This window comes from Sinocyclocheilus rhinocerous, unplaced genomic scaffold, assembly GCF_001515625.1.
Source record: "Sinocyclocheilus rhinocerous isolate Xijiao unplaced genomic scaffold, SAMN03320098_v1.1 scaffold1115, whole genome shotgun sequence".
Classification (NCBI taxonomy): domain Eukaryota; kingdom Metazoa; phylum Chordata; class Actinopteri; order Cypriniformes; family Cyprinidae; genus Sinocyclocheilus; species Sinocyclocheilus rhinocerous.
In genome coordinates, this window is record NW_015658514.1 from 380,461 (window position 1) to 400,226 (window position 19,766).

Consider the following 19,766-nt stretch of genomic DNA (forward strand, 5'->3'; position numbering starts at 1 on the left):
ACTTTTCTCAGTATTTTGATTTTTTTTGTACCCTCAGATTCCAGATTTTCTCGGCCAAATATTGTCCTATCCTAACAAACAATACATCAATGGAAAGCTTATTTATTCAGCTTTCAGATGATGTATAAATCTCAATTTCGAAAAATTGACCCTTATGACTGGTTTTGTGGTCCAGGGTCACATATATATAAAAAAAGGATCAAATGTGGCCTTTTTTCTGAACTTTTATTTAGCAATTGATCAAATGTGACAGAAAATACATTTATAATTTTAGAATTTAGAAAATTAGCTTTAGAGCTTTTTTATTCAACAAAGATTAATGAAATAACATATCCTGGTTTCCACAAAAATAGAAACCCTTTGTTTTCAACACTGATAATCGCAAATGTTAAAGTAGCAGCACAGAAGCATCTTCCAGCAGGCTTGAAGTTGTTTTTAATCACAGAATGCTCAATGAATTCATTGGCAGAGAGCTGCTGGTATGGATCTCCATTTACTTTTAAACAAACCAAAATGTAGAAAATGGGCATTGTGGACAGTGATAATTATCTCTTACCCGCGCTCTGATTGGGACTTGCTGTTGCAGCGTATTTAAAACAAGAATGAATCCTTAAGATGGTGATCACAAGAGCCACATCTACACACACACACTGAAAAGCATCATGGGCCAACACATGCCCTAAAAACTGACCCTGCTAGCATAAACTAGCAGTTTTATCTTACACAGAGGCTGGCAATCTCCCAACCTGAAAAGCTGCTCAAAGCTCATCAGATCATTCATGTGCTCACCTTCCTTCTGGCTGCCAGCGGCACTAACGTTCTGCTGGGACAGTAAACTCTGACTGTAGAGGCTGGGCAGAGCGGCAGCGGCATATTGCTGGATCCCAGAATAGGCTGCCTGAGTCAGAGCCTCCATAGCACTGCCCGAGCCGTTCGAGAGACCTCCGCTGCCCAGACCACCATTCAGAGCAGCCATGCCTGCGCACACAGAAACACAGCTCAGCATTCAGACACACACAGGGGAGGACACATTAAACTACTGATAGATACAGAGAAACCACATTCAGAGACGGAGACAAAGTAGAAACAGAAACGAGGCAAAGAAAGTTAAAACAAAAAGGAATGACACATAGATCCCATTTAACATCCATTTGAGGCACTTCGAACACGAGTGGTCAGTACTTAACATTGATGCCAATGGGGTCCAAAACGTATTTAGCGGTCCTTCAAAATACATACGATCACATCATACTGGTACTGTAATGCAAAGCATTAAAAAAAAAGATTTAAAGTATTTAAATGCAACAGTGTGCTGACTTGTGTACTTTTTTTGGTAACGCGTCTCAGCTGACCACTTGTGTTCACGTCACCTGAGATGGATTTCAATAATAGACTGAACCAGTGTTAATTTTGACAGCAAATTTTGATTTCGTTTTTGTCATAGCCTTTTGACTAAAATGCCATTTAATTTGTCATTTCAATCTTCTGAATTGTTTTAGTTTTAGTCGACTAAACCTACAGTTAATTTAGTGAGCTAAAATCTAATGGGTTTATTTACAGTGTAATGCATTTATTAAGCATTTCTCTAAAATTTCCAAACTCATTATATAGGTTAGATATTAAGGTTGTATCATGATAGACACCAATTTAACTGCATTGACACACAACATGCCTTTATATTCAAATGAAATAAAACCACTTCTCATAAAGAACAAGAACATGGTCTTCTTTTCAATGAAATACCAATGGTTATATAGGCTAATTATGCATTCTTTATAACGACTTGATTACCACATTCTTCGTTCTTTCAAGCAGACATTTATTTTTATAAATGAATTTAGATTAATCTTTATTAGGGCTACTAAAGTTATTCAGTCAAAAGCAGCGAGTGATTTTCTGCCTTTCTTTTGTTGCTTGATCAACAAATGACTCGGACAATAGCAACTAAATTATGCTGCTGTCCCTTTAAAACTGAATGCACGGATGCAATGTACTGATACACATCCAATATTCTCCCTACTGTTCACTTAAGACATAATCGACTGTGTTTACATGAATACTCATCAAAATGGACAATTCAACATAATTTTGCATGTAATTCTCTGTTCATGCGACGCAAAAGAAAAAACTCTTTCTGTGTGTATGCTTCAGTGTGTGTGCTCAGAAAACCGGACAGAATTGAGTTCTCTTTTGCGTCGTCAAATTTATCCATATGTCTGCTCTTCTCTTACTCCCAGATAATGACATTTTTGAACATTTTATGAGATGTGTATGTTAGCTTATGTCCCGCCAGATAGATCAATAGGCTATGATACAGTTAAGACTGTACACATCGAACCTCCTAACCATGCGCAGCAGATTCCTTCTGAATCAATCTCTTCCCAAATCGTCCCTCCCTAACATTTTCGTCTCATTTTTATTTGTTGACAAAAATGTCAATAGATTTCCATCATAGTTTTTGTCATTCAAAACAAGTTTTAGTTTATCATCTCGTTTTCGTTGGTGAAAAAAATGACATTGACGAAAATTATGTCAACGAAATTAACACTGGTGTAAACAAGACCTTTAGAAACCATCTGACCTCATACAAAAAAAAAGCAGCTTTCTTTTTCTTACTTGCTAGGGAACTCATGTTGAGACCTACTCCAGCACCCGCAGCAAGAGACTGAAGAGCACCTAAAGACGCCATGGGGTTCACAGAAGAACTAGTACTGGAGGTGGGAGAGGAACCCGCTGTGCAGAGGAGAGAAAACAAGAACCAGCTCTGACATATTACTAAGCCATCACACATCTTACCAATTCAAATTTCACAGACAGAGAAGAAACAGCAGACAGAGTCTATGTCAGAGATCAAATCACAAAAGACAGCTTTTTGAAGCAACTGATGGGAAGTATCAAGACTAAGGGTACGTAGAATGATGCATGAGCAACAAGAGATGTAAAAAAAAAGATCATTACACAGTTGTTTAGGTTTGGAGAAACTGGCAACATTTTACAATAAGGTTCAATTTGTTAAAGGATTAGTTCACTTCCAGAATAAAAATTTCCTTTTCCTGTTGAAGCTAAATAGAAACTGCAATTTGAAGTGCACTATATGGAGAAAAAAACCTGAAATGTTTTCTTCAAAAACCTTAATTTCTTTTCGACTGAAGAAAGAAAGACATGAACATCTTGGATGACATGGGGGGTGAGTAAATTATCAGGAAATTTTTATTCTGCAAGTGAACTAATCCTTTAACATTAACTGTCATGAACTAACATTGAACAATACTTATAGCATTTATTAAGCTTGGTTAAAATTTCTACATATGCTAATACATCTTTAATATCAAACATAAATTAACATTAGTTCAAGTGTTACGAATGAACACTAACCTAGATTAATAAAAACTACACTATATAACTTCTGGCCTTTTTTGGCACTGATGACTTGAGGTGTACCTGCTTCCAAGCGCAAATGTCACTTTCAACACCAAAACCCCCCACAAGCAATGTTCCCTCTAATTTTTTTTCTTGCTGAGCAAAACTTTTCTCTATTGGGCGGACATTTCGGGCACCTGAGCAAAAACATTCTTTATACCAGACCTGTACAGCGCGCACAAAAAAACGGGTAACTTTTACATTTAATGTGCTATTTATATTTGATTTGACCCTTGATGTAACTAAATGATGTACATTTTAGGTTACCTAAGAAAACATTTTTTAAAGTATAATACACTGCCGTTCAAAAGTTTGGGATCAATAAAGTTTTTTTAAAGAAGTGTCTTATGCTCATCAAGGCTGTAGCCTATCTATTGGATTAAAAATTACTGAGTATTATTTCACAAAATAATATTGTGAAATATTATTGCAATTTAAAATAAACTTTTTCTATTTTAATATACTTTAAAATATAATTAATTCCTGTGAAGCAAAGCTGAATTTTCAGCATCATTACTCCGGTCTTCAGTGTCACATGATCCTTCAGAAATCATTCTAATATGATGATTTATCATCAATGTTGGAAGCAGTTGTGCTGCTTAATATTTTTTGGGACCTGTGATATTTAAAAAAAAATAAAAAGAACAGTGTTCATTCAAAATAGAGATTTTGCGTTACAATATACACGATTCAAAAGTTTGGGGTCAGAATTTTTTTTTCTTTCTTTTTTAAAGATACTTTTAAAAAGTTTAAAGAAAGTTAAAGAAACTTTATTCAGCAAGGATGTGTTAAATGGATACAATTTATAGTAAAGACTTATATTGTTAGAAAAGATTTCTATTTTGAATAAATGCTGTTCTTTTTAACTTTTTATTAATCAAAGAAAAAAGTAACAGGTTCCAAAAAAATATCAAGCAGCACAACAGTTTCACTGTTGTAAAACAGCATATTAGATCAGCAACACTGATAATAAATCAGCATATCAGAATGATTTCTGAAGGATCATGGGACATTTAAGACTGGAGTAATGATGCTGAAAATCCAGCTTGGCATCACAGGAATAAATTATATTTTAAAGTATAGGTATTAAAATAGGAAACCAATATTAGAAATTGCAATAATATTTCACAATATCACTGTTTTTTTTCCCCTCTATTTTTGAAATAAATACAGCCTTAATGAGGAAGAGACTCAAAAAAAGGTCAATTATTTATTAGGTTTATAATATAGGCCTAACATAATAATATAAAAAACTAACTATTTAAACTGATAGAATAGAAAACAAAATAAAAATAACGTGAACATATGAATTCTTCTATAGCTATCTAAGCATCCCTATTAAGTAGTTTGCACAATACACCTGTGTGTGACTGTAGCTAAATGTCTCTGAGTTTTGTTACTGTTCTGTGCCCATCCTCCGCTATTTCCTGCACTTAATCAAGCCACTCTTCTTTAATACATGACATTTATTTCACATGTCATTGCATTTGCGTTGGTTCTCATGTTGAGCGCACCCATAGACTGTATAAAAACATGGATGTAGTGTCCGTGACGTCACCCGTAGATTTCCGAAGAGCATTTTTGAAGCTCAAAAGTGGGCGGAGGTGGCCGTCGCCATTTTGGCAGCGCGTCACTCCTGGATAATCGAAAATGGGCAAAGAGGCGGGAGCAGGTTGCTGAAGCCACGCCCACCTAGCTCGACGGTGTGACAGCAGCGGCAATCCACCTGTCACTCAAGTGGCCACGCCCTTCATTATGCAGAACTTTAAGGCTTAATATAATTTAAACGGATGAGTTATAATAAAAATTCACCCCCTCACAGTTATGAAGGGCAAAATTAGCTATATAGACCAAAATCATTTTTTGAACCAGGCTGTAAACATGTTTTTTCTGCTGAGTCTATGGGATTGACTCCCTTTTGCAGCCAGCCTCTAGCGGCCAGTTGATGAATTACAGTTTAAGTCACTTCCTTGTTGGCTTCACAAGAGAGAGGGGGAGGTTGCCGCTTGAGCGCACCGCAATCATTGAAGTATTCGGTTTCTACAGCGACTCATTTGGCACACATTCTCTTTCTATGAAACCTGTAAACCGCATTCACCGGTTCTAAATCTATAGCGACATCAACTCTATAGCGGTTTGCCAGAGCATTGCAATTCATTCGCTTTTACTGGAATTCAATCAAATGGCTTTCCCCAACTCATTTTTGCGTGTGCGCGGCACATTATTTCTTCTGCGCGGCCGCGCGAGAGGGAACATTGCCCACAAGATGAATTTTTGGGGAAAATGCTTTTTCTTAGGAGGAATTTTAGTTTTAAGAATGCTTAATGAATCTGGCCCTTAACCTTCTTTCTTTCTTACTCGCTCATTATTTAAATAATGAATGCATGGTGCAGCCTCAATAATTGCCATTTAATAAAAAAAAAATTAAAGTAGTTGTTAATTGTTAGTTCATGATACCTAATGCATTAACTAAAGCCAACGTATTGAACTTATAACATTTGTTATTGACCAAAAACCTTACAAAGAGACTGATAAGCAAAGTTAAGGACAGGAGGAGATTAAAAAGCGGGACCAACCCTTGTAGGCGTCCCAGGCAGATTGAGCGGGCTGTCCGGAGAGCGTACCTGAGCTGGTGAGGACGCTGAGAGGGGAGCTGGAGGTGGTCAGAGCACTGCTACCTGTGGGGGTGGCCTGCGTAGCACTTGCTGCTGCCGCTAATGCAGCCAAATTCTGCATGGCATTCAGACCTGCCGCAGATAGCAGACCACCCACATCAAAACGGCATCAATATCGCCAACATTCACACACACAACCTCCTTTCATTGCCCTAAAACTAACTAATTTTATAGGCATGCAATATAACAGGTTTACAAGTGGCTAACTAACAGCCGCCATGCTCTCTAACGGGTCTGAGTGGAGCAGAGCGCATCAGACTCTCACCTGACATTGGATGGAGATTGTTGAGCGCATTTCCAGAGGATGCAGACTGTTGTAGAAGCTGCAAATAAAGCTAGACATTACATCAAAACAGAGAACAGAGAGAGTCAGGACTGCATCCAGGACTGTGATAGAGGAGAGGAGAGGAGAATAAATCAGGCAACAAGGCAAAATTAAAACAAGGAGAGGAGAATAAATCAGGCAACACGGCAAAATTAAAACAAGCAGGAGTATAGGCATGCAATATAACAGGTTTACAAGTGGCTAACTAACAGCCGCCATGCTCTCTAACGGGTCTGAGTGGAGCAGAGCGCATCAGACTCTCACCTGACATTGGATGGAGATTGTTGAGCGCATTTCCAGAGGACGCAGACTGTTGTAGAAGCTGCAAATAAAGCTAGACATTACATCAAAACAGAGAACAGAGAGAGTCAGGACTGCATCCAGGACTGTGATGGAGAGGAGAGGAGAGGAGAGGAGGATAAATCAGGTAACAAGGCAAAATAAAGACAAGCAGGAGCACATGTGGCGACAGAAACAAAGGGGAGCGAAATGTGGACATTCAAGGGATATATAAAAATTAGAAGGGGACTGAGAAGAATTAGAAGGGAGAAAGATGAAGATAGAAATAAGTTTTCACAGCACACCCATGGAGCAGCACTAACACATTCAAACAGGGCTACACATCTATGCTGGCCCACATGAGAAAAACCAGTAAACAGTACCTGAGTTTTAGGAGTAGCCAATCATAAACAATCAAGAAGGATTTTGAGAAGCCAAATTAAATGCATCTAAATAATGGCCAAACACAGACCTGTAGCCCATGTGCTCAAACACAGCAAAAAAACACAGCAACATTTTAAAGGCGAATTAAGGGCCTTTCGCACCGCTTTAGTTCCAGAACTAAACGTACAGTACTAAAGTACTGGGACGATTTTGCGCGAACTATTTCCCAGTACCATTTAAAGGGTTGCATTCGCACCGAGTGTGTGTACTAAGAAGTGACGTAAGCCGGTCGACAGCGTCGTCATTTGTGCGCGGCGTTCAACAACAGAAACAAACAACAACAACATTAACAACAGGAGGATGGAGGATGCTGTGATCGGAGCTGTGTTTTTGTTGTGTCTCGCAGGTTTCACAATAATGGACATGGAAAGTCGACGTATACGTAAAGCGATTGAAAGAACGGAAAGGAGGACTAAGAATCTACAACGACAACTGGCAGTGCTACATTTGCTACAAGTGCCTGCACTTCAGCGTCCGTCCATCTATCGCTGTTCTCCATACTTGCGAAATAAGTTGACACAATGCTTACAGTATGTTTACACGGCGTTTTAAATCATGGCGGGTGAGGGCGTTTTCATACGCGTTTGGCCAATCAATGTCTACTTACGTCACGATTAGTACCAGTTGTGCTGGTTAGACCCTGCTAGAGTAGGAGCTAATTTGGTTCTTGAAAAAGGCAGTCGCACCCAGTTCCGGTGGTGCGAAAACGCCAAAAAGTGGGTAGTTCCACAATTAGTTCTGGTACTATGAAAATGTTCTCGCAGTGAGAAAGGCCCTTTAGACTCTGATTAAAAGGCTCTAATGGAATCTAAATAATAATGCATTACAGTCTGAATAAAAAAAAAAAAAATATATATATATATTTTAGATGGAGCTAAGGGTGTCACAATATAGTGGCACTAAAGACAAGAGTGATATTTAAAAAAAAAAATTTTTTTATAAAATACTGATATCATGTTAATACTACACTTCTTGATAATCTTGTAAATAATAATGTGCCATTATCTGCTTGATACTCCAACATAGTAGATGGTAGTATTGCATACTGGTTTCAACCGTCATAAAACAGGAAAAAAAACAAAAGTCACGTAGCTACTGATGCTGCACAAATCATGATGGAGGAGATTACAGGCGAAAGTATACAGTTACAGTTAAAAACTCTCTTCACCTCCCTACACTTAATTTTTAAATGACATTCATTGGCCAAAAGAGAGAAAACGCAAATAACGCTTATGAATTTGACTGAAAGCACTGTTTGTTTGTTTTTCAAAATTACTACAGATATCACAATAATAATGTTACTGTGAATTCTTTTGGCCATGAAAATCGTAGTTACATTCTACTATCGTGACAGCCCGAGATGGAGCAAACACCAGCCCTCATGTACTAAACACAACTGCTTTCATTCTGCAAGTGCTTGACGCAGTTTATGTAGTGGAGTTTGCATGTTTTAAACTGTCCTCAATATAGGCATGGTTTCTACGTGCATAGACCTCAGATGCAACAGGATCTGTCCTGTGTACTCACTGCAAGATACTGTGGCCCGAGTGAGTTCAGTCCTGTAAGATTTCCCCACATGGAGGCAGCATTGAGCTGTTGCATCTGTTGCTGCAGCTGTTGGGTGATACGTTTCTGTTCTTTATCCTTCTGCGTGTCTGCAAACTTTACCACAACGGGAGAAGAACAGCCCTACGGGACACATGCAAACAGAAATGAAAATGCAGCATTGATTTTAATTTAATAAAAATAAATGTAAGCAGCCAAGAAAATATCAATAAACAGTAAGTTTTCACCAATATGTATAATTAACATCTGTTACAGCAGTGCCTCAGCCTTTTAAAATACACTACCATTCATAAATATTTTTTTTTTGCTTTAAAAGAAACTAATACTTTTGATCAACTGAATGCATCCTTACGGAATAAGCAACATTTATAAATAAAGCTTTCTGTTTCATGCTGTATCTTTAAACATTCCATTTAAAGAATCCTGAAAAAAATGGCATTACTGTTTCCAAAATTAAGCAGCACAATCGTTTTTAATAAAACTTCTCTCTCTATATATATATACACACAGTATCTCACAGAAGTGAGTACACCCCTCACATTTTTGCAAATATTTTATTATATCTTTTCATGTGACAACACTTGTATATATAACACTGTATTGTTGACCAAATAAATGCAGCTTTGGTGAACATAAGAGACTTCTTTCAAAAACATTTTTAAAACATCTTAATGATACTACTTTTGAATGGAAGTGTAACTTCTACACAATAAAACGTAGAAACAGTACTTGCTGTATACTATGCATTAAGGCATAGGCATTTATCATCTCTTAAGCACAGAAATAACAAGCTTAAATGCAGAAATGGTATGCGTGTATGTGTGAATGTGTGTGTTTACCTCCATGGTCTGTGACTGGTGCATGGATTTGATGGCAGACTGGGCCATCTGTCTCGCTGTGAATGTGACGAAGGCACAGCCTGCGGACAGAGTTGACAAGTATGAAAGTAGATCACAAAAAAACACCAACCTCTGTGATTAAACCATAAAAGCATAAACTAGAAGTACTAATAAACTACCACACAGAAACACAACCTCAATCAAAACAGGGTTCAGGCCCGGTCTCTTTGGAGAGCGAATGGGTTTGAGGGCTGCTGAGTCGATATGGGTCGTGCCTATCACTTAAGCAGTTCCCATGGTGATGGACAGCAAGTTCACTCAAGCCAATACTAAAATAAATAGCGTGGGCCTCAATGTGTGTTATGTTCCCTTGGTTACACTTTGGTTAACTTAAATCACAGTGATTCTCTACACCGCAGGTAAACAACAGCTAGAAACTAGGAGAATGACATTCCCAAATGAATGATTAAAGCGACCGTGCATATATTATCAATTTATTGCAAGCAGTCACGGTTATATAACCTCTGATATCAGTTGCCATGTCTGGGATAAATTAAGTCATTTTCATTTGGGCCGACGGGAGCCAATTGAGTCTAATTTTTCTCTGATGGGTTGCGTCTGCAACTATTAGTTACGCAAAACACTGCCTCCTCGAAATAACTTAAATGAGAGTGAACAGAGTGAATGGTGAAGATGTACTTCATGTTTATCAGTGCGCTACTAGTGCCCTGAGGGGAAAAACGAGAAGCTGCTGAAGCTAAATTCATTCTTGTATGCGCTACAAGTCAAAACATTCACAGTACTGCCTCCATTCCTGTATTTGTGTGTATGGTATCCCATCATGTGTGTGTAATTTGCTTTGGATGGCGGTAGTGATGATATACATGCGTTCGAGTTCTCACCACGGCTCAGTCCGTCAGGGCCTCTCAGTATGCGGCACTCCTCAATTTGGCCGTATGGAGAAAACATGATCCTTATGTCATTCTCATTGCACTTCTTTGAAACCATTCCAACAAACAGCTTTCTGTCTTCTATCGCTGAAATACAAGAAAAGCGTGTTATGGCAGCACAGCCTCTGCGCAACTGTTTGACAGTCACTGTGGAAATTTCTTCAAGCGATACACTATTGTTCAAAAGTTTGGGGTCTATAAGATTTTGTATTGTTTTTGAAGAAAACATGTTCAACAAAGGCTGAATTTATTCGATCAAAAATACAGAAAAATAGAAATATTGTGAAATTACAATTTACTATAAATGTTCTATTTTAATATATTTAAAATGTAGTTTAATACTGTGATGACAATGCTGAATTTTCAGCATCATTTCAGTCTTCAGTGTCACATGATTCTGCAGAAATCAGTCTAATATGCTAAAGTCGTGCTCAACAAATATTTATTATCAATGTTGAAAACAGTTTTGTTTTTTGTGGAAACAGTGATTTGAAATGAAAATCTTTTGTAACGTTATCAGTTAACTGTATCTTTGCTTTTTCTTTCTTAAATAAAATAAAAACTGACCCTAAATTTTGGAACATTAGCATATTTGAACAAAGGACTGTCATAATACTCTTGTACATTCAAGTCACTCACCATTGTTTTTCTCACTGTCTGCAGGCTTCATCTGTATGGGATGATGCATCTGTACAGAGAGGGAAAAAAAAAAAAAAAATCACATTTGACTTATCAACACTGACATTTCCCAGCCGCCATGAGAAATCAGCTGTTTGAAAAGCTTTAACAGCTCCATTGGGTGTACTGAAAAAGCTTTTATAAAAGTATGTCAATACGTGTGTAGATTTGATGCATTTTTAAGAGCAATAAATAGTAGAAGGACAGCTCATCTGACAACACGCATGAGGATTAATTTATTATTGATAATATATAAAAAAGTAGATCCTTTTCTCACCCCTGGAAGAATCTTCATGTTGTGAAGGGCATTTTGTGCTTCTAATGCAGATTTACGGGTGTAATATGTGATAAAACAACAACCTGCAAATGCAATAAATGGTCTGTGAACCAAGTCCAAGATGACAACATTTCCACTGAGACCAATTTCTAGAACTCCGTTCCAAATCCTAGTGAGCAGCATTTTAAGGAATCGTTGATTCCTTAATTAGTTCCTAACTTAATTAGGCTGCCATCTAAGACAACTTGCTTTTATGCAGCTCTGCATGTGTGTGTGTGTGTGTGCTATGTGCTCACTAGGTTTCGGAACAGACTAAAAGTTTTGAGAGTGACTGACATAGAAAATATCTCAATCTGCAGTGTACTGACTGTCAAGTACCTTTACTCTGTGGGGGGTTCTGACTCCTGTCCCGAAGAACATTGATTTCATAAACTGCACCATAGGGCTCAAACAGCTCACGCAGCTGATCCTCTGACCACATCCGGGGGATCTGACCCACAAACATCTTTATAGCATCAATGTCGGGCTGGTCTGGGTGGTCCAGAGACCCATTCATCTTCTTGGTTCTACAAAAAAAATATATACATACATGCCTGTTTAACGAGCCTTAAGGACATGACCCTCAATGTCTCCAGTCTCCCTGACAGATAAAAACTAAACATTGCAAATGAAAGGATGCACACAACAATCTCATATCATTCCCAAGAATGAAAACACTAAAATTACCACTAGCTTCATTTACTAACAGTGCACCAGTGTTAGACTGACAATATATTGCTCAAGCTGATTAATTGGATGTTTGCCTTGCATTTTCTGTTCTCAGGTTAAGATGATGCAAAATAATTATTCATTTAAACAATTGTGTACATCTTATTTGCCATGAAAAAAAAAATACTACTTTTACTTAACTTATTTTGCAAATGTATAACTAAGCTATTTTCTGTGAATGTGAGAGACCTCTGATTCATTAGCCGCTATAGGTCAATAATTAGAAGAATAACAGTAAACCGTAAACTATCTGCACTACAATCCAGTTATAATTACAACAATACATTAAAATAATACCAGTTTGCAATATCAAGCAGCATAACAAGCCGTTTCGTATAGCTTAACATAACTGGAAGCCTACGACATCGGAAGCCACACACATTCAATTTACAAACGGCCACATCCGCTCTAACGTTAAAAATAAGGTGGATACTAGTGATTAGTAGGGGTGCAACGGTTCAACTTACTCACGGTTCGGTTTGTGTCACGGTTTTAGAGTCACGGTTTCGGTACGGTATGTGCTATGTTTAGGGAAAAAACTATATTGTCAAATAAAAATAAGAACAAATAATCTAACTACAAGCAACAGCACAAATAAATAAACAGTGAAAAAAGATACAAATAAAATAAACAGTGATTTTCAGTTTTTTTTTAGGTAGGTCTAACATTAGGGCTTTTTGACATCATTTTTGTGTGAATTTGTCCATTCAAACACAATACTTCACAGAGAGCTTAATATTTGTGCACGTTCGGAGACGCGAGTTCACGCGCTTCGTATGAGCGACCACACAAATCTTCTCACTGCGCGCGAGTTCACTAATTCTGGCTCTTTAATATTTAAACTGGCAAGGCTTAAATGAGTTTAGTTTAAACACAGATAGCAACGTGTGCTGTTCAGGTCTCACCTGCGTTATCAACACGTGATGATGGCATAAATGACAGTCATTCCAGCATAAAGCACTCGCATTGATTAAAGAGTGACTGGTTGGTCCACGTAGTGTTTTTTTTCCCTCTCTCATCGCTCTTGTTGTAATGTATTGGGAAGCCAGAATTTGTATCCATCAACAGAAACATGCATTAGCCGAACTCTAACAAACCATATTACAGATGCATTGTCAGATTTAAGTTGAACCGCGGTCCTAGTGTATGCCGAACCGTGTGTGGAGAACGGTTGCACCCCAAATATATATATAAACTGTCACTTTAAGAGAACGCACTGATACTGTACGTTCAGCTGGCTATGTCTGCTAGGATACTCACCAAGACGGGCTTTTTGACATCATTTTTGTGTGAATTTGTCCATTCAAACACAATACTTCACAGAGAGCTTAATATTTGTGCACGTTCGGAGACGCGAGTTCACGCGCTTCGTATGAGCGACCACACAAATCTTCTCACTGCGCGCGAGTTCACTAATTCTGGCTCTTTAATATTTAAACTGGCAAGGCTTAAATGAGTTTAGTTTAAACACAGATAGCAACGTGTGCTGTTCTGGTCTCACCTGCGCTATCAACACGTGATGACGGCACAAACGACAGTTATTCCAGCATACAGCACACGCATTGAACAAAGAGTGATTGGTTTGTCCACGTATTTGTTTTTTTTCCCTCTCTCATCGCTCTTGTTGTAATGTATTGGGAAGCCAGAATTTGTATCCATCAACAGAAACATGCATTAGCCGAACTCTAACAAACCATATTACAGATGCATTGTCAGATTTAAGTTGAACCGCGCGGTCCTAGTGTATGCCGAACCGTGTGTGGAGAACCGTACGGTTCGATTTTTTTACCGAGAACCGTTGCACCCCTAGTGATTAGTAATGCAAGCTAGAAGAAAACAGGGTGCTAAGGCATTCACTGCATTATAAATTCTTCAGCACTATGTGAAGATCAAACATTAGAGTAAAATCCCTACTCCAACATCTATGAATAGTCATGAATGGTTTTCCCAGGTCATGCACAAGATTTTCTAATGTGAGAAATAACTGAGAAAAATGTTCATGAACTAATAGCTTACTACAAACTGAATTTAAAATTGTGATGAAACAGAAATAGCAACAGATCTTTTTCTTCTGTATTGTGTCATGCAACTGAGCAACAGATTATTAAAAAAATAACAAAAATTGTTCACATTATGATCGATGATGCATTTAGAAAATACATGGGGTGAATTTCATTCAAACTTTAATTAAAAAAAAAAACAAAAAAAAAAACTAAGACATTAAAAAGAGAGGAAAATGTCATATCTAAAAAAGAATAACCAAAGTCCGTGATGAGAATGAATTAAAAGAACATCTTCAGTTCTCAGTGCTGCTTGACAAAGTGGAGCATGAGGGCAAGCAGTGAAGGGACGTCACTGACAGGCCTGAAGCACTGCTTCATCACTCTCTTTAGCAGCTGCTGATCAGTGGAGTGACAGACCACTTTAAGATAAACACAGCATTGTGCTGCTGACAAAGAGCAGCATTAGCCAGCAGCTAAAAGCCAGATTAATGGCGTTTATCGATCCGAGGACAGCAGAGCTAATAAAACCTTCTACTCTGTCGATTTCCCAGCAACCAGAACTTGTTCAGACAAGCAGATAACACAGATTCTCCAGAAGATCACCTAATCAGGGACAGAGGATCACTGGGTGTTCACTGGGGCAAAGCCATTTTAGGATTGTAAACTCTTTTTCCTAGTGAACTCACCAGTACTGACTGTAGGGAAGAAGCCACAGTCACAGCACATCAGAACACGATGTTGCAGAAGACTATCGATTCAACAAAAACAACTAAAACAGAAGAACAATCTGACATCTAGGAAGAGATAAGAAATAATCAAGATTGTAGGGCTGGGTAGCAAGTTACTTTTTAGGCACCAACCGAATTGCCTCGATACCACGGAGTATCAAAAAATCTCTTGTCGTTCAGTACCAATTTTCAATAACTAAGGGGTTAATCTCGTCAACGTCAGCCAATAAGCATGCAGCATGCTTGATGTGCTAAATCAAGTGCTGGTGATTGGCTCTGGTGAGGCATCAAGGAAAAACACTAATTTATGCCGGTTACACCCAGAGACGTGGCTCACTTGTGAGGCTGTAGTGTGTAAGCATCCCAACCCCCATAAATGTAAGGCTATGTATAGGCCTACACTTGTGCGTTTTCGTTTAAAAAAATTAAAACAATCCTCATCCATACCGGCATTTCTGATTGCGACCTAATGCAAGTTATAGTCTTATAATGCTGTTGAAATATGTCATTTGTAGCCTTTTATATCAAGCTAATCGCTACACAATTTCTCAAGTAAACACACTATACTGTTATGAAAATAGGCAGAATCTCATGAAAAGTCATAACTGTCATAATCGTGTGTTTATTAGCTTCATGTTTCATCCGTAGAAATGTGTTTCTGGGTTTTTTTATGTATAGAACAGAACGCGGAAGTGTAATGGATGTTCGTCATCGGAGACAGCGGGTTATGAACACATAAAATGAGTGACATATGAGCAGCGAATGAGCTTCCTCTGAGTCCAAACAGCGATCGCGGAAGAGGAAACATACCGAGACAGTGCTCGGTGTGTAAACATAGCCTAAAAAAAATGTGGAAAAGATCAAAAGTGTGGCTGCATTTCACCAATGCTTGTCTGTCTTCTGAAAAAGCAGGCATGCTAATTTTCTTGAACAGCTGAGTGATTTGAAGATCTTAAATATGCAGCAGTGAGCCTCACATACTGACTTGAAACTGTTAAATTTGCACTGAAAACTATTTAAACGTATAAAAATTATTTGCACTGATATATTGTGTTGGTTACATCTAGTTCCATTGCGCTTTTTCGTTCTTTTGTGCGGAGTCTTTGAGTGTGTAAAACTTCAACAAACTGAAAAATAAAACCAACACTTTTTTGAGGTAATGTAATCTTGTTAAAACAGATTTCATAAAATTGGTATCGAAAAAGTATTGTCTTAAACAGCCACAGCGACTATCCGTAAAGTACATCTCTCAAGGTTCAGTCATATGTGACATGGGAACAGCTGGGTAAGAAAGGGAAGCGTGCACCTCATGGGGGCTGATCAGACTCCACAAAACTCAAATCGACATGGAGCAGAGAGAGACAACGATGAGGCTCGGCACTGTGCTGGATGACAAACACAGGCCGTAGAGCTCTGGTCACTGGGCTGGGACTGAGGATTAGGATGGGCCGAACAGGCTACTAAAAGCTGCACCCCTGCTCCCACATAGGAAAGTGCTGATGGAGGAGGACTTTTTTTGTAAGTTTTTCTCTTAGCAAAGCAGAACTTAATGTAATCTTGTTAAAACAGATTTCATAAAATTGGTATCGAAAAAGTATTGTTCAGGAACCGGTATCAAATTTTTGAATGATACCCAGTCCTAAATGGTAGTCATCTCTTTCCTATCACCCCAAATTAACATGAATACCATATGAACGCTGCCTTCAATATGAAGTCTATTTAATAGCAACAATGAACTCTTTTCTGCATTCCTTACACAGCAAACAACATATAAACAGAACAGAGAAGACAATTGACCATGGCTGAGTCAGCAGTTTCTTGCCCCGTTCTTGGTTAAATTGTTCCCTTTGAGGTTGTTAAGCCTCACACAAACAACCCTTATGACTTTTAATAAGACAAAACACTGAAACGTGTTACTGAAAAATCCTGAAACGGCAAAGAATGAACCCTTGCATTTCATATGTAAACCTATAAATAATATCAGGAGCAATACAGTCCATCCTATAACAGACAGGGAACAGCCACTCAAGATGCTCCAGCAAGGAGTGAAAACTAGGGTTTCAATTTCCATTTTAAACTGTTGACCACACCAACAAGCATTTTCTATCCTAGGCAGCAGTGCAACAATTATGAAATATCCAAATCATTTCATTGTTCATTCTGAAGCATTGTGCCTTTATGTAAGGAGACTGTGCTGGTGAATAAAATATGAATCCCAATACATGCTAATAGTGAAAAACAACATGTTTACTACAGGATTATGTTGTAAACATGTACTAGCAGCCCTCACTGCAGGCCTCTAATGAGCATTAACTGTCATCTCCTGAATGAACCCTGAATCAAACTTGCATTCGCACAGAATACTGCCTGACATTTAAAATAGCTACTCTCAGCTCCAAATAAAAAGTAAACAAACCAGTTAATCAATCATAAGATCTTACAAACCACACAGATTAATAAAATGAACTATTAAAAATACAGAACATTCCACCCTAATACAGTGACCATCAATCAAAGGAGAATTTAAGGTATTAGTATGTAACCCAAATCAAGTTACACCAAGCTAAAGTCAAGTCTCTACTCACGCTGAGCTGGAACTCAAACGGCAATGGTCCACCATCATCTCTGGCAGAAAATCCAGCTTAAAGGAAGCCATTTTCTTCAGCACATCACTAGTCAGTAAGTCTCAAATGAATGCTGACAGAATCCACAAAAACAGACTCTCTCACACTTAAACAGTAGACCTATGTAACAATGTAACAAATAACAATAATTACAAAAAATCCAAATTATATAGTTTATAATATGCTGATTCATTCAGAAAGAAATACACAAATCACATATATAGAAATTTATAAAAGAATACCCTTCTAAAAGAGAGAATTAATATCTCAGCAATTAATTAGAATGTAATAATTTTATTTCTTCCTCAATGGCCTGTCAGACATTCAAACAGGACATGACATCATCGCTAGCCATGCAGTGACATCTGGTGGGCTGCACACTGCAGGCATGGTTACTATTTAGAAAAAGGAGCAACAAAGAAAGAGCAAGTTATTTTTTTCCTTCTCATTCCAGCTTCAAAAAGAAGCTGCTTGAAAGATTTTTCCCACTGAGTGAAAACCTGCAGGTGGAGGGTAACCTCATACCCTGGGTGGAAAGACATGAAGTGTATGTGTTCTTACCCGCCAAGGGCAGGTACTTCCACAGCAGGAAGGGAAAGCTCGCATTGAGGTTGCCCGTGCTGCGCTGTGGTCAGGTAGAGGGCTTCAGCGTCGATGCTATCCATCCAGTGTCTTTGTCAAACGCTACAGAAACACACCAAACATTACAGGACACACACACCCTAAACATGTATTATTTGTTAAACTTTTAATAAATTGATATTAAATAGTTTAAGTTTCATGATTTTAATTAATTAGACATGCGGTTTGATTAATAAAATGTAATTTAACCATTAAAAAGGAGTCCAGAAAAAAAACGGGGAAAAAAACGGAACCCCCCCTACATTTTAGCTACTTAAAATAACTTTCTAAATGTAACCAATGATATAATCTGTTAATTTAACTTGAGCCATGTTTTTGTGCCATACATTTAAAAATCCCTTATAATAATACAAATAAGAGAGTTTTAAATGAAGTGACAGTATGACACTTGAAGAGATACATTTACTTTAAATACACAAACTAGAACAGACCCTAATATAACAGAAACAAAAAAAGGATGAGCAGCACTTAACTAGATGTAAAACAGCCAACCCTAAATACAGCATAGAGATTTGAATCATTAAATCTTTTGTGTTCTTTCACATCCGAAACAAAACAATTTACTAGAATGAACCTGACTTTCCAACAACACATTTGAGTGCATCGCTGTAGCATCAGAAAAACAACAGCAAATGGGGGAAAATTTTCCCAGAAAATCTACACTATTTCTAAACTACGGCAAGTCCCCCGAACTACATACTACTACTAGCAGCACCTCAGCTTTTGGTTAGCTACTCCCCAACGCTGTGCACATCAATGATTTATCATTCCTTTGAGAAACTCGTGCCATGCAGCTTTGATGTGTTTTCTGACCTTCAAAGCATAGCGAGAATGCTCCGAGAAGACCATAGGCCATGCCATGCTTTAATGACTGCTGAGTGACTGTGTGGCTTATTCATGGACAGTCTATGTAAGGCAGTGTTATAGGCCTTTGGGGTGGAGGGTGGAGGGGGGGACAGAGCATATGGTCAGCACAGTTCATCTAACAACAAACTCACTCTCGAACACTGGCACAGACAGACAGCACTGTGGACAAATTGAGTTATACTGAAGCATCTGGAACAACCTAACAGCTGAGAATACAACACACACACAGCTGACTGATCAGAGAGGGGGGCATAGGTGGACATTTACAAACCACCTATCAGTTGGGCTGGACAATAATTCAATATCAATATGTATCGCGATATATTTTTTTTCAATAACGGTGATATGATTTTTAAACACATTTCCGATATTTCGATATACATTACCAGTGTTTCCCATACATTGTTTTATTTGTGGTGTTTGAATAAACATGAGCACTGCACGTTTCAAAATCAAAAAATGTCGCGGGTGTTTTATATAAATGTATCTGTGAAGGGAACCGACTGTCTTCAGAAAAGTTTCATTTTAAGTTCAAGTTTTCATTTTATCTGATTACAGCCGTTACCAGGGAAACCGCTACTTTTACCGCTCTCAAAGCGCCTCCTGCTGGCAGACAATCAGTTTGGATTTTCAATAAACCCGTCTCCAGCAACATTGTTTTGTTGTTGCTCTTTTTTTTTT

The 19,766-nt window shown here is 38.1% G+C and overlaps 1 protein-coding gene across 6 annotated transcripts in view; it reads right to left on the bottom strand.

Annotated features, from left to right (window-relative positions):
* The window catches only part of LOC107722368 (CUGBP Elav-like family member 1), a 61,629-nt gene that overhangs the window by 6,617 nt on the left and 35,246 nt on the right, over positions 1 to 19,766 (bottom strand). The window contains exons 3-14 of one of the 6 annotated variants that reach the window (XM_016530697.1): positions 18,138 to 18,260; positions 11,832 to 12,019; positions 11,454 to 11,536; positions 11,138 to 11,186; positions 10,451 to 10,585; positions 9,549 to 9,628; positions 8,671 to 8,832; positions 6,685 to 6,754; positions 5,997 to 6,167; positions 2,617 to 2,733; positions 790 to 978; positions 557 to 577 (exon numbers count right to left, since the gene is read on the bottom strand). In XM_016530697.1, coding sequence (XP_016386183.1) covers positions 557 to 577; positions 790 to 978; positions 2,617 to 2,733; positions 5,997 to 6,167; positions 6,685 to 6,754; positions 8,671 to 8,832; positions 9,549 to 9,628; positions 10,451 to 10,585; positions 11,138 to 11,186; positions 11,454 to 11,536; positions 11,832 to 12,019; positions 18,138 to 18,241 — 1,369 coding nt within the window. In that variant the 5' untranslated portion in view covers positions 18,242 to 18,260. Of the gene's footprint in view, positions 1 to 556; positions 578 to 789; positions 979 to 2,616; positions 2,734 to 5,996; positions 6,168 to 6,684; positions 6,755 to 8,670; positions 8,833 to 9,548; positions 9,629 to 10,450; positions 10,586 to 11,137; positions 11,187 to 11,453; positions 11,537 to 11,831; positions 12,020 to 17,537; positions 17,668 to 18,137; positions 18,261 to 19,766 lie in introns of those variants that run through there. The other 5 variants (XM_016530700.1, XM_016530702.1, XM_016530701.1 and 2 more) reach the window with 5 other exon arrangements.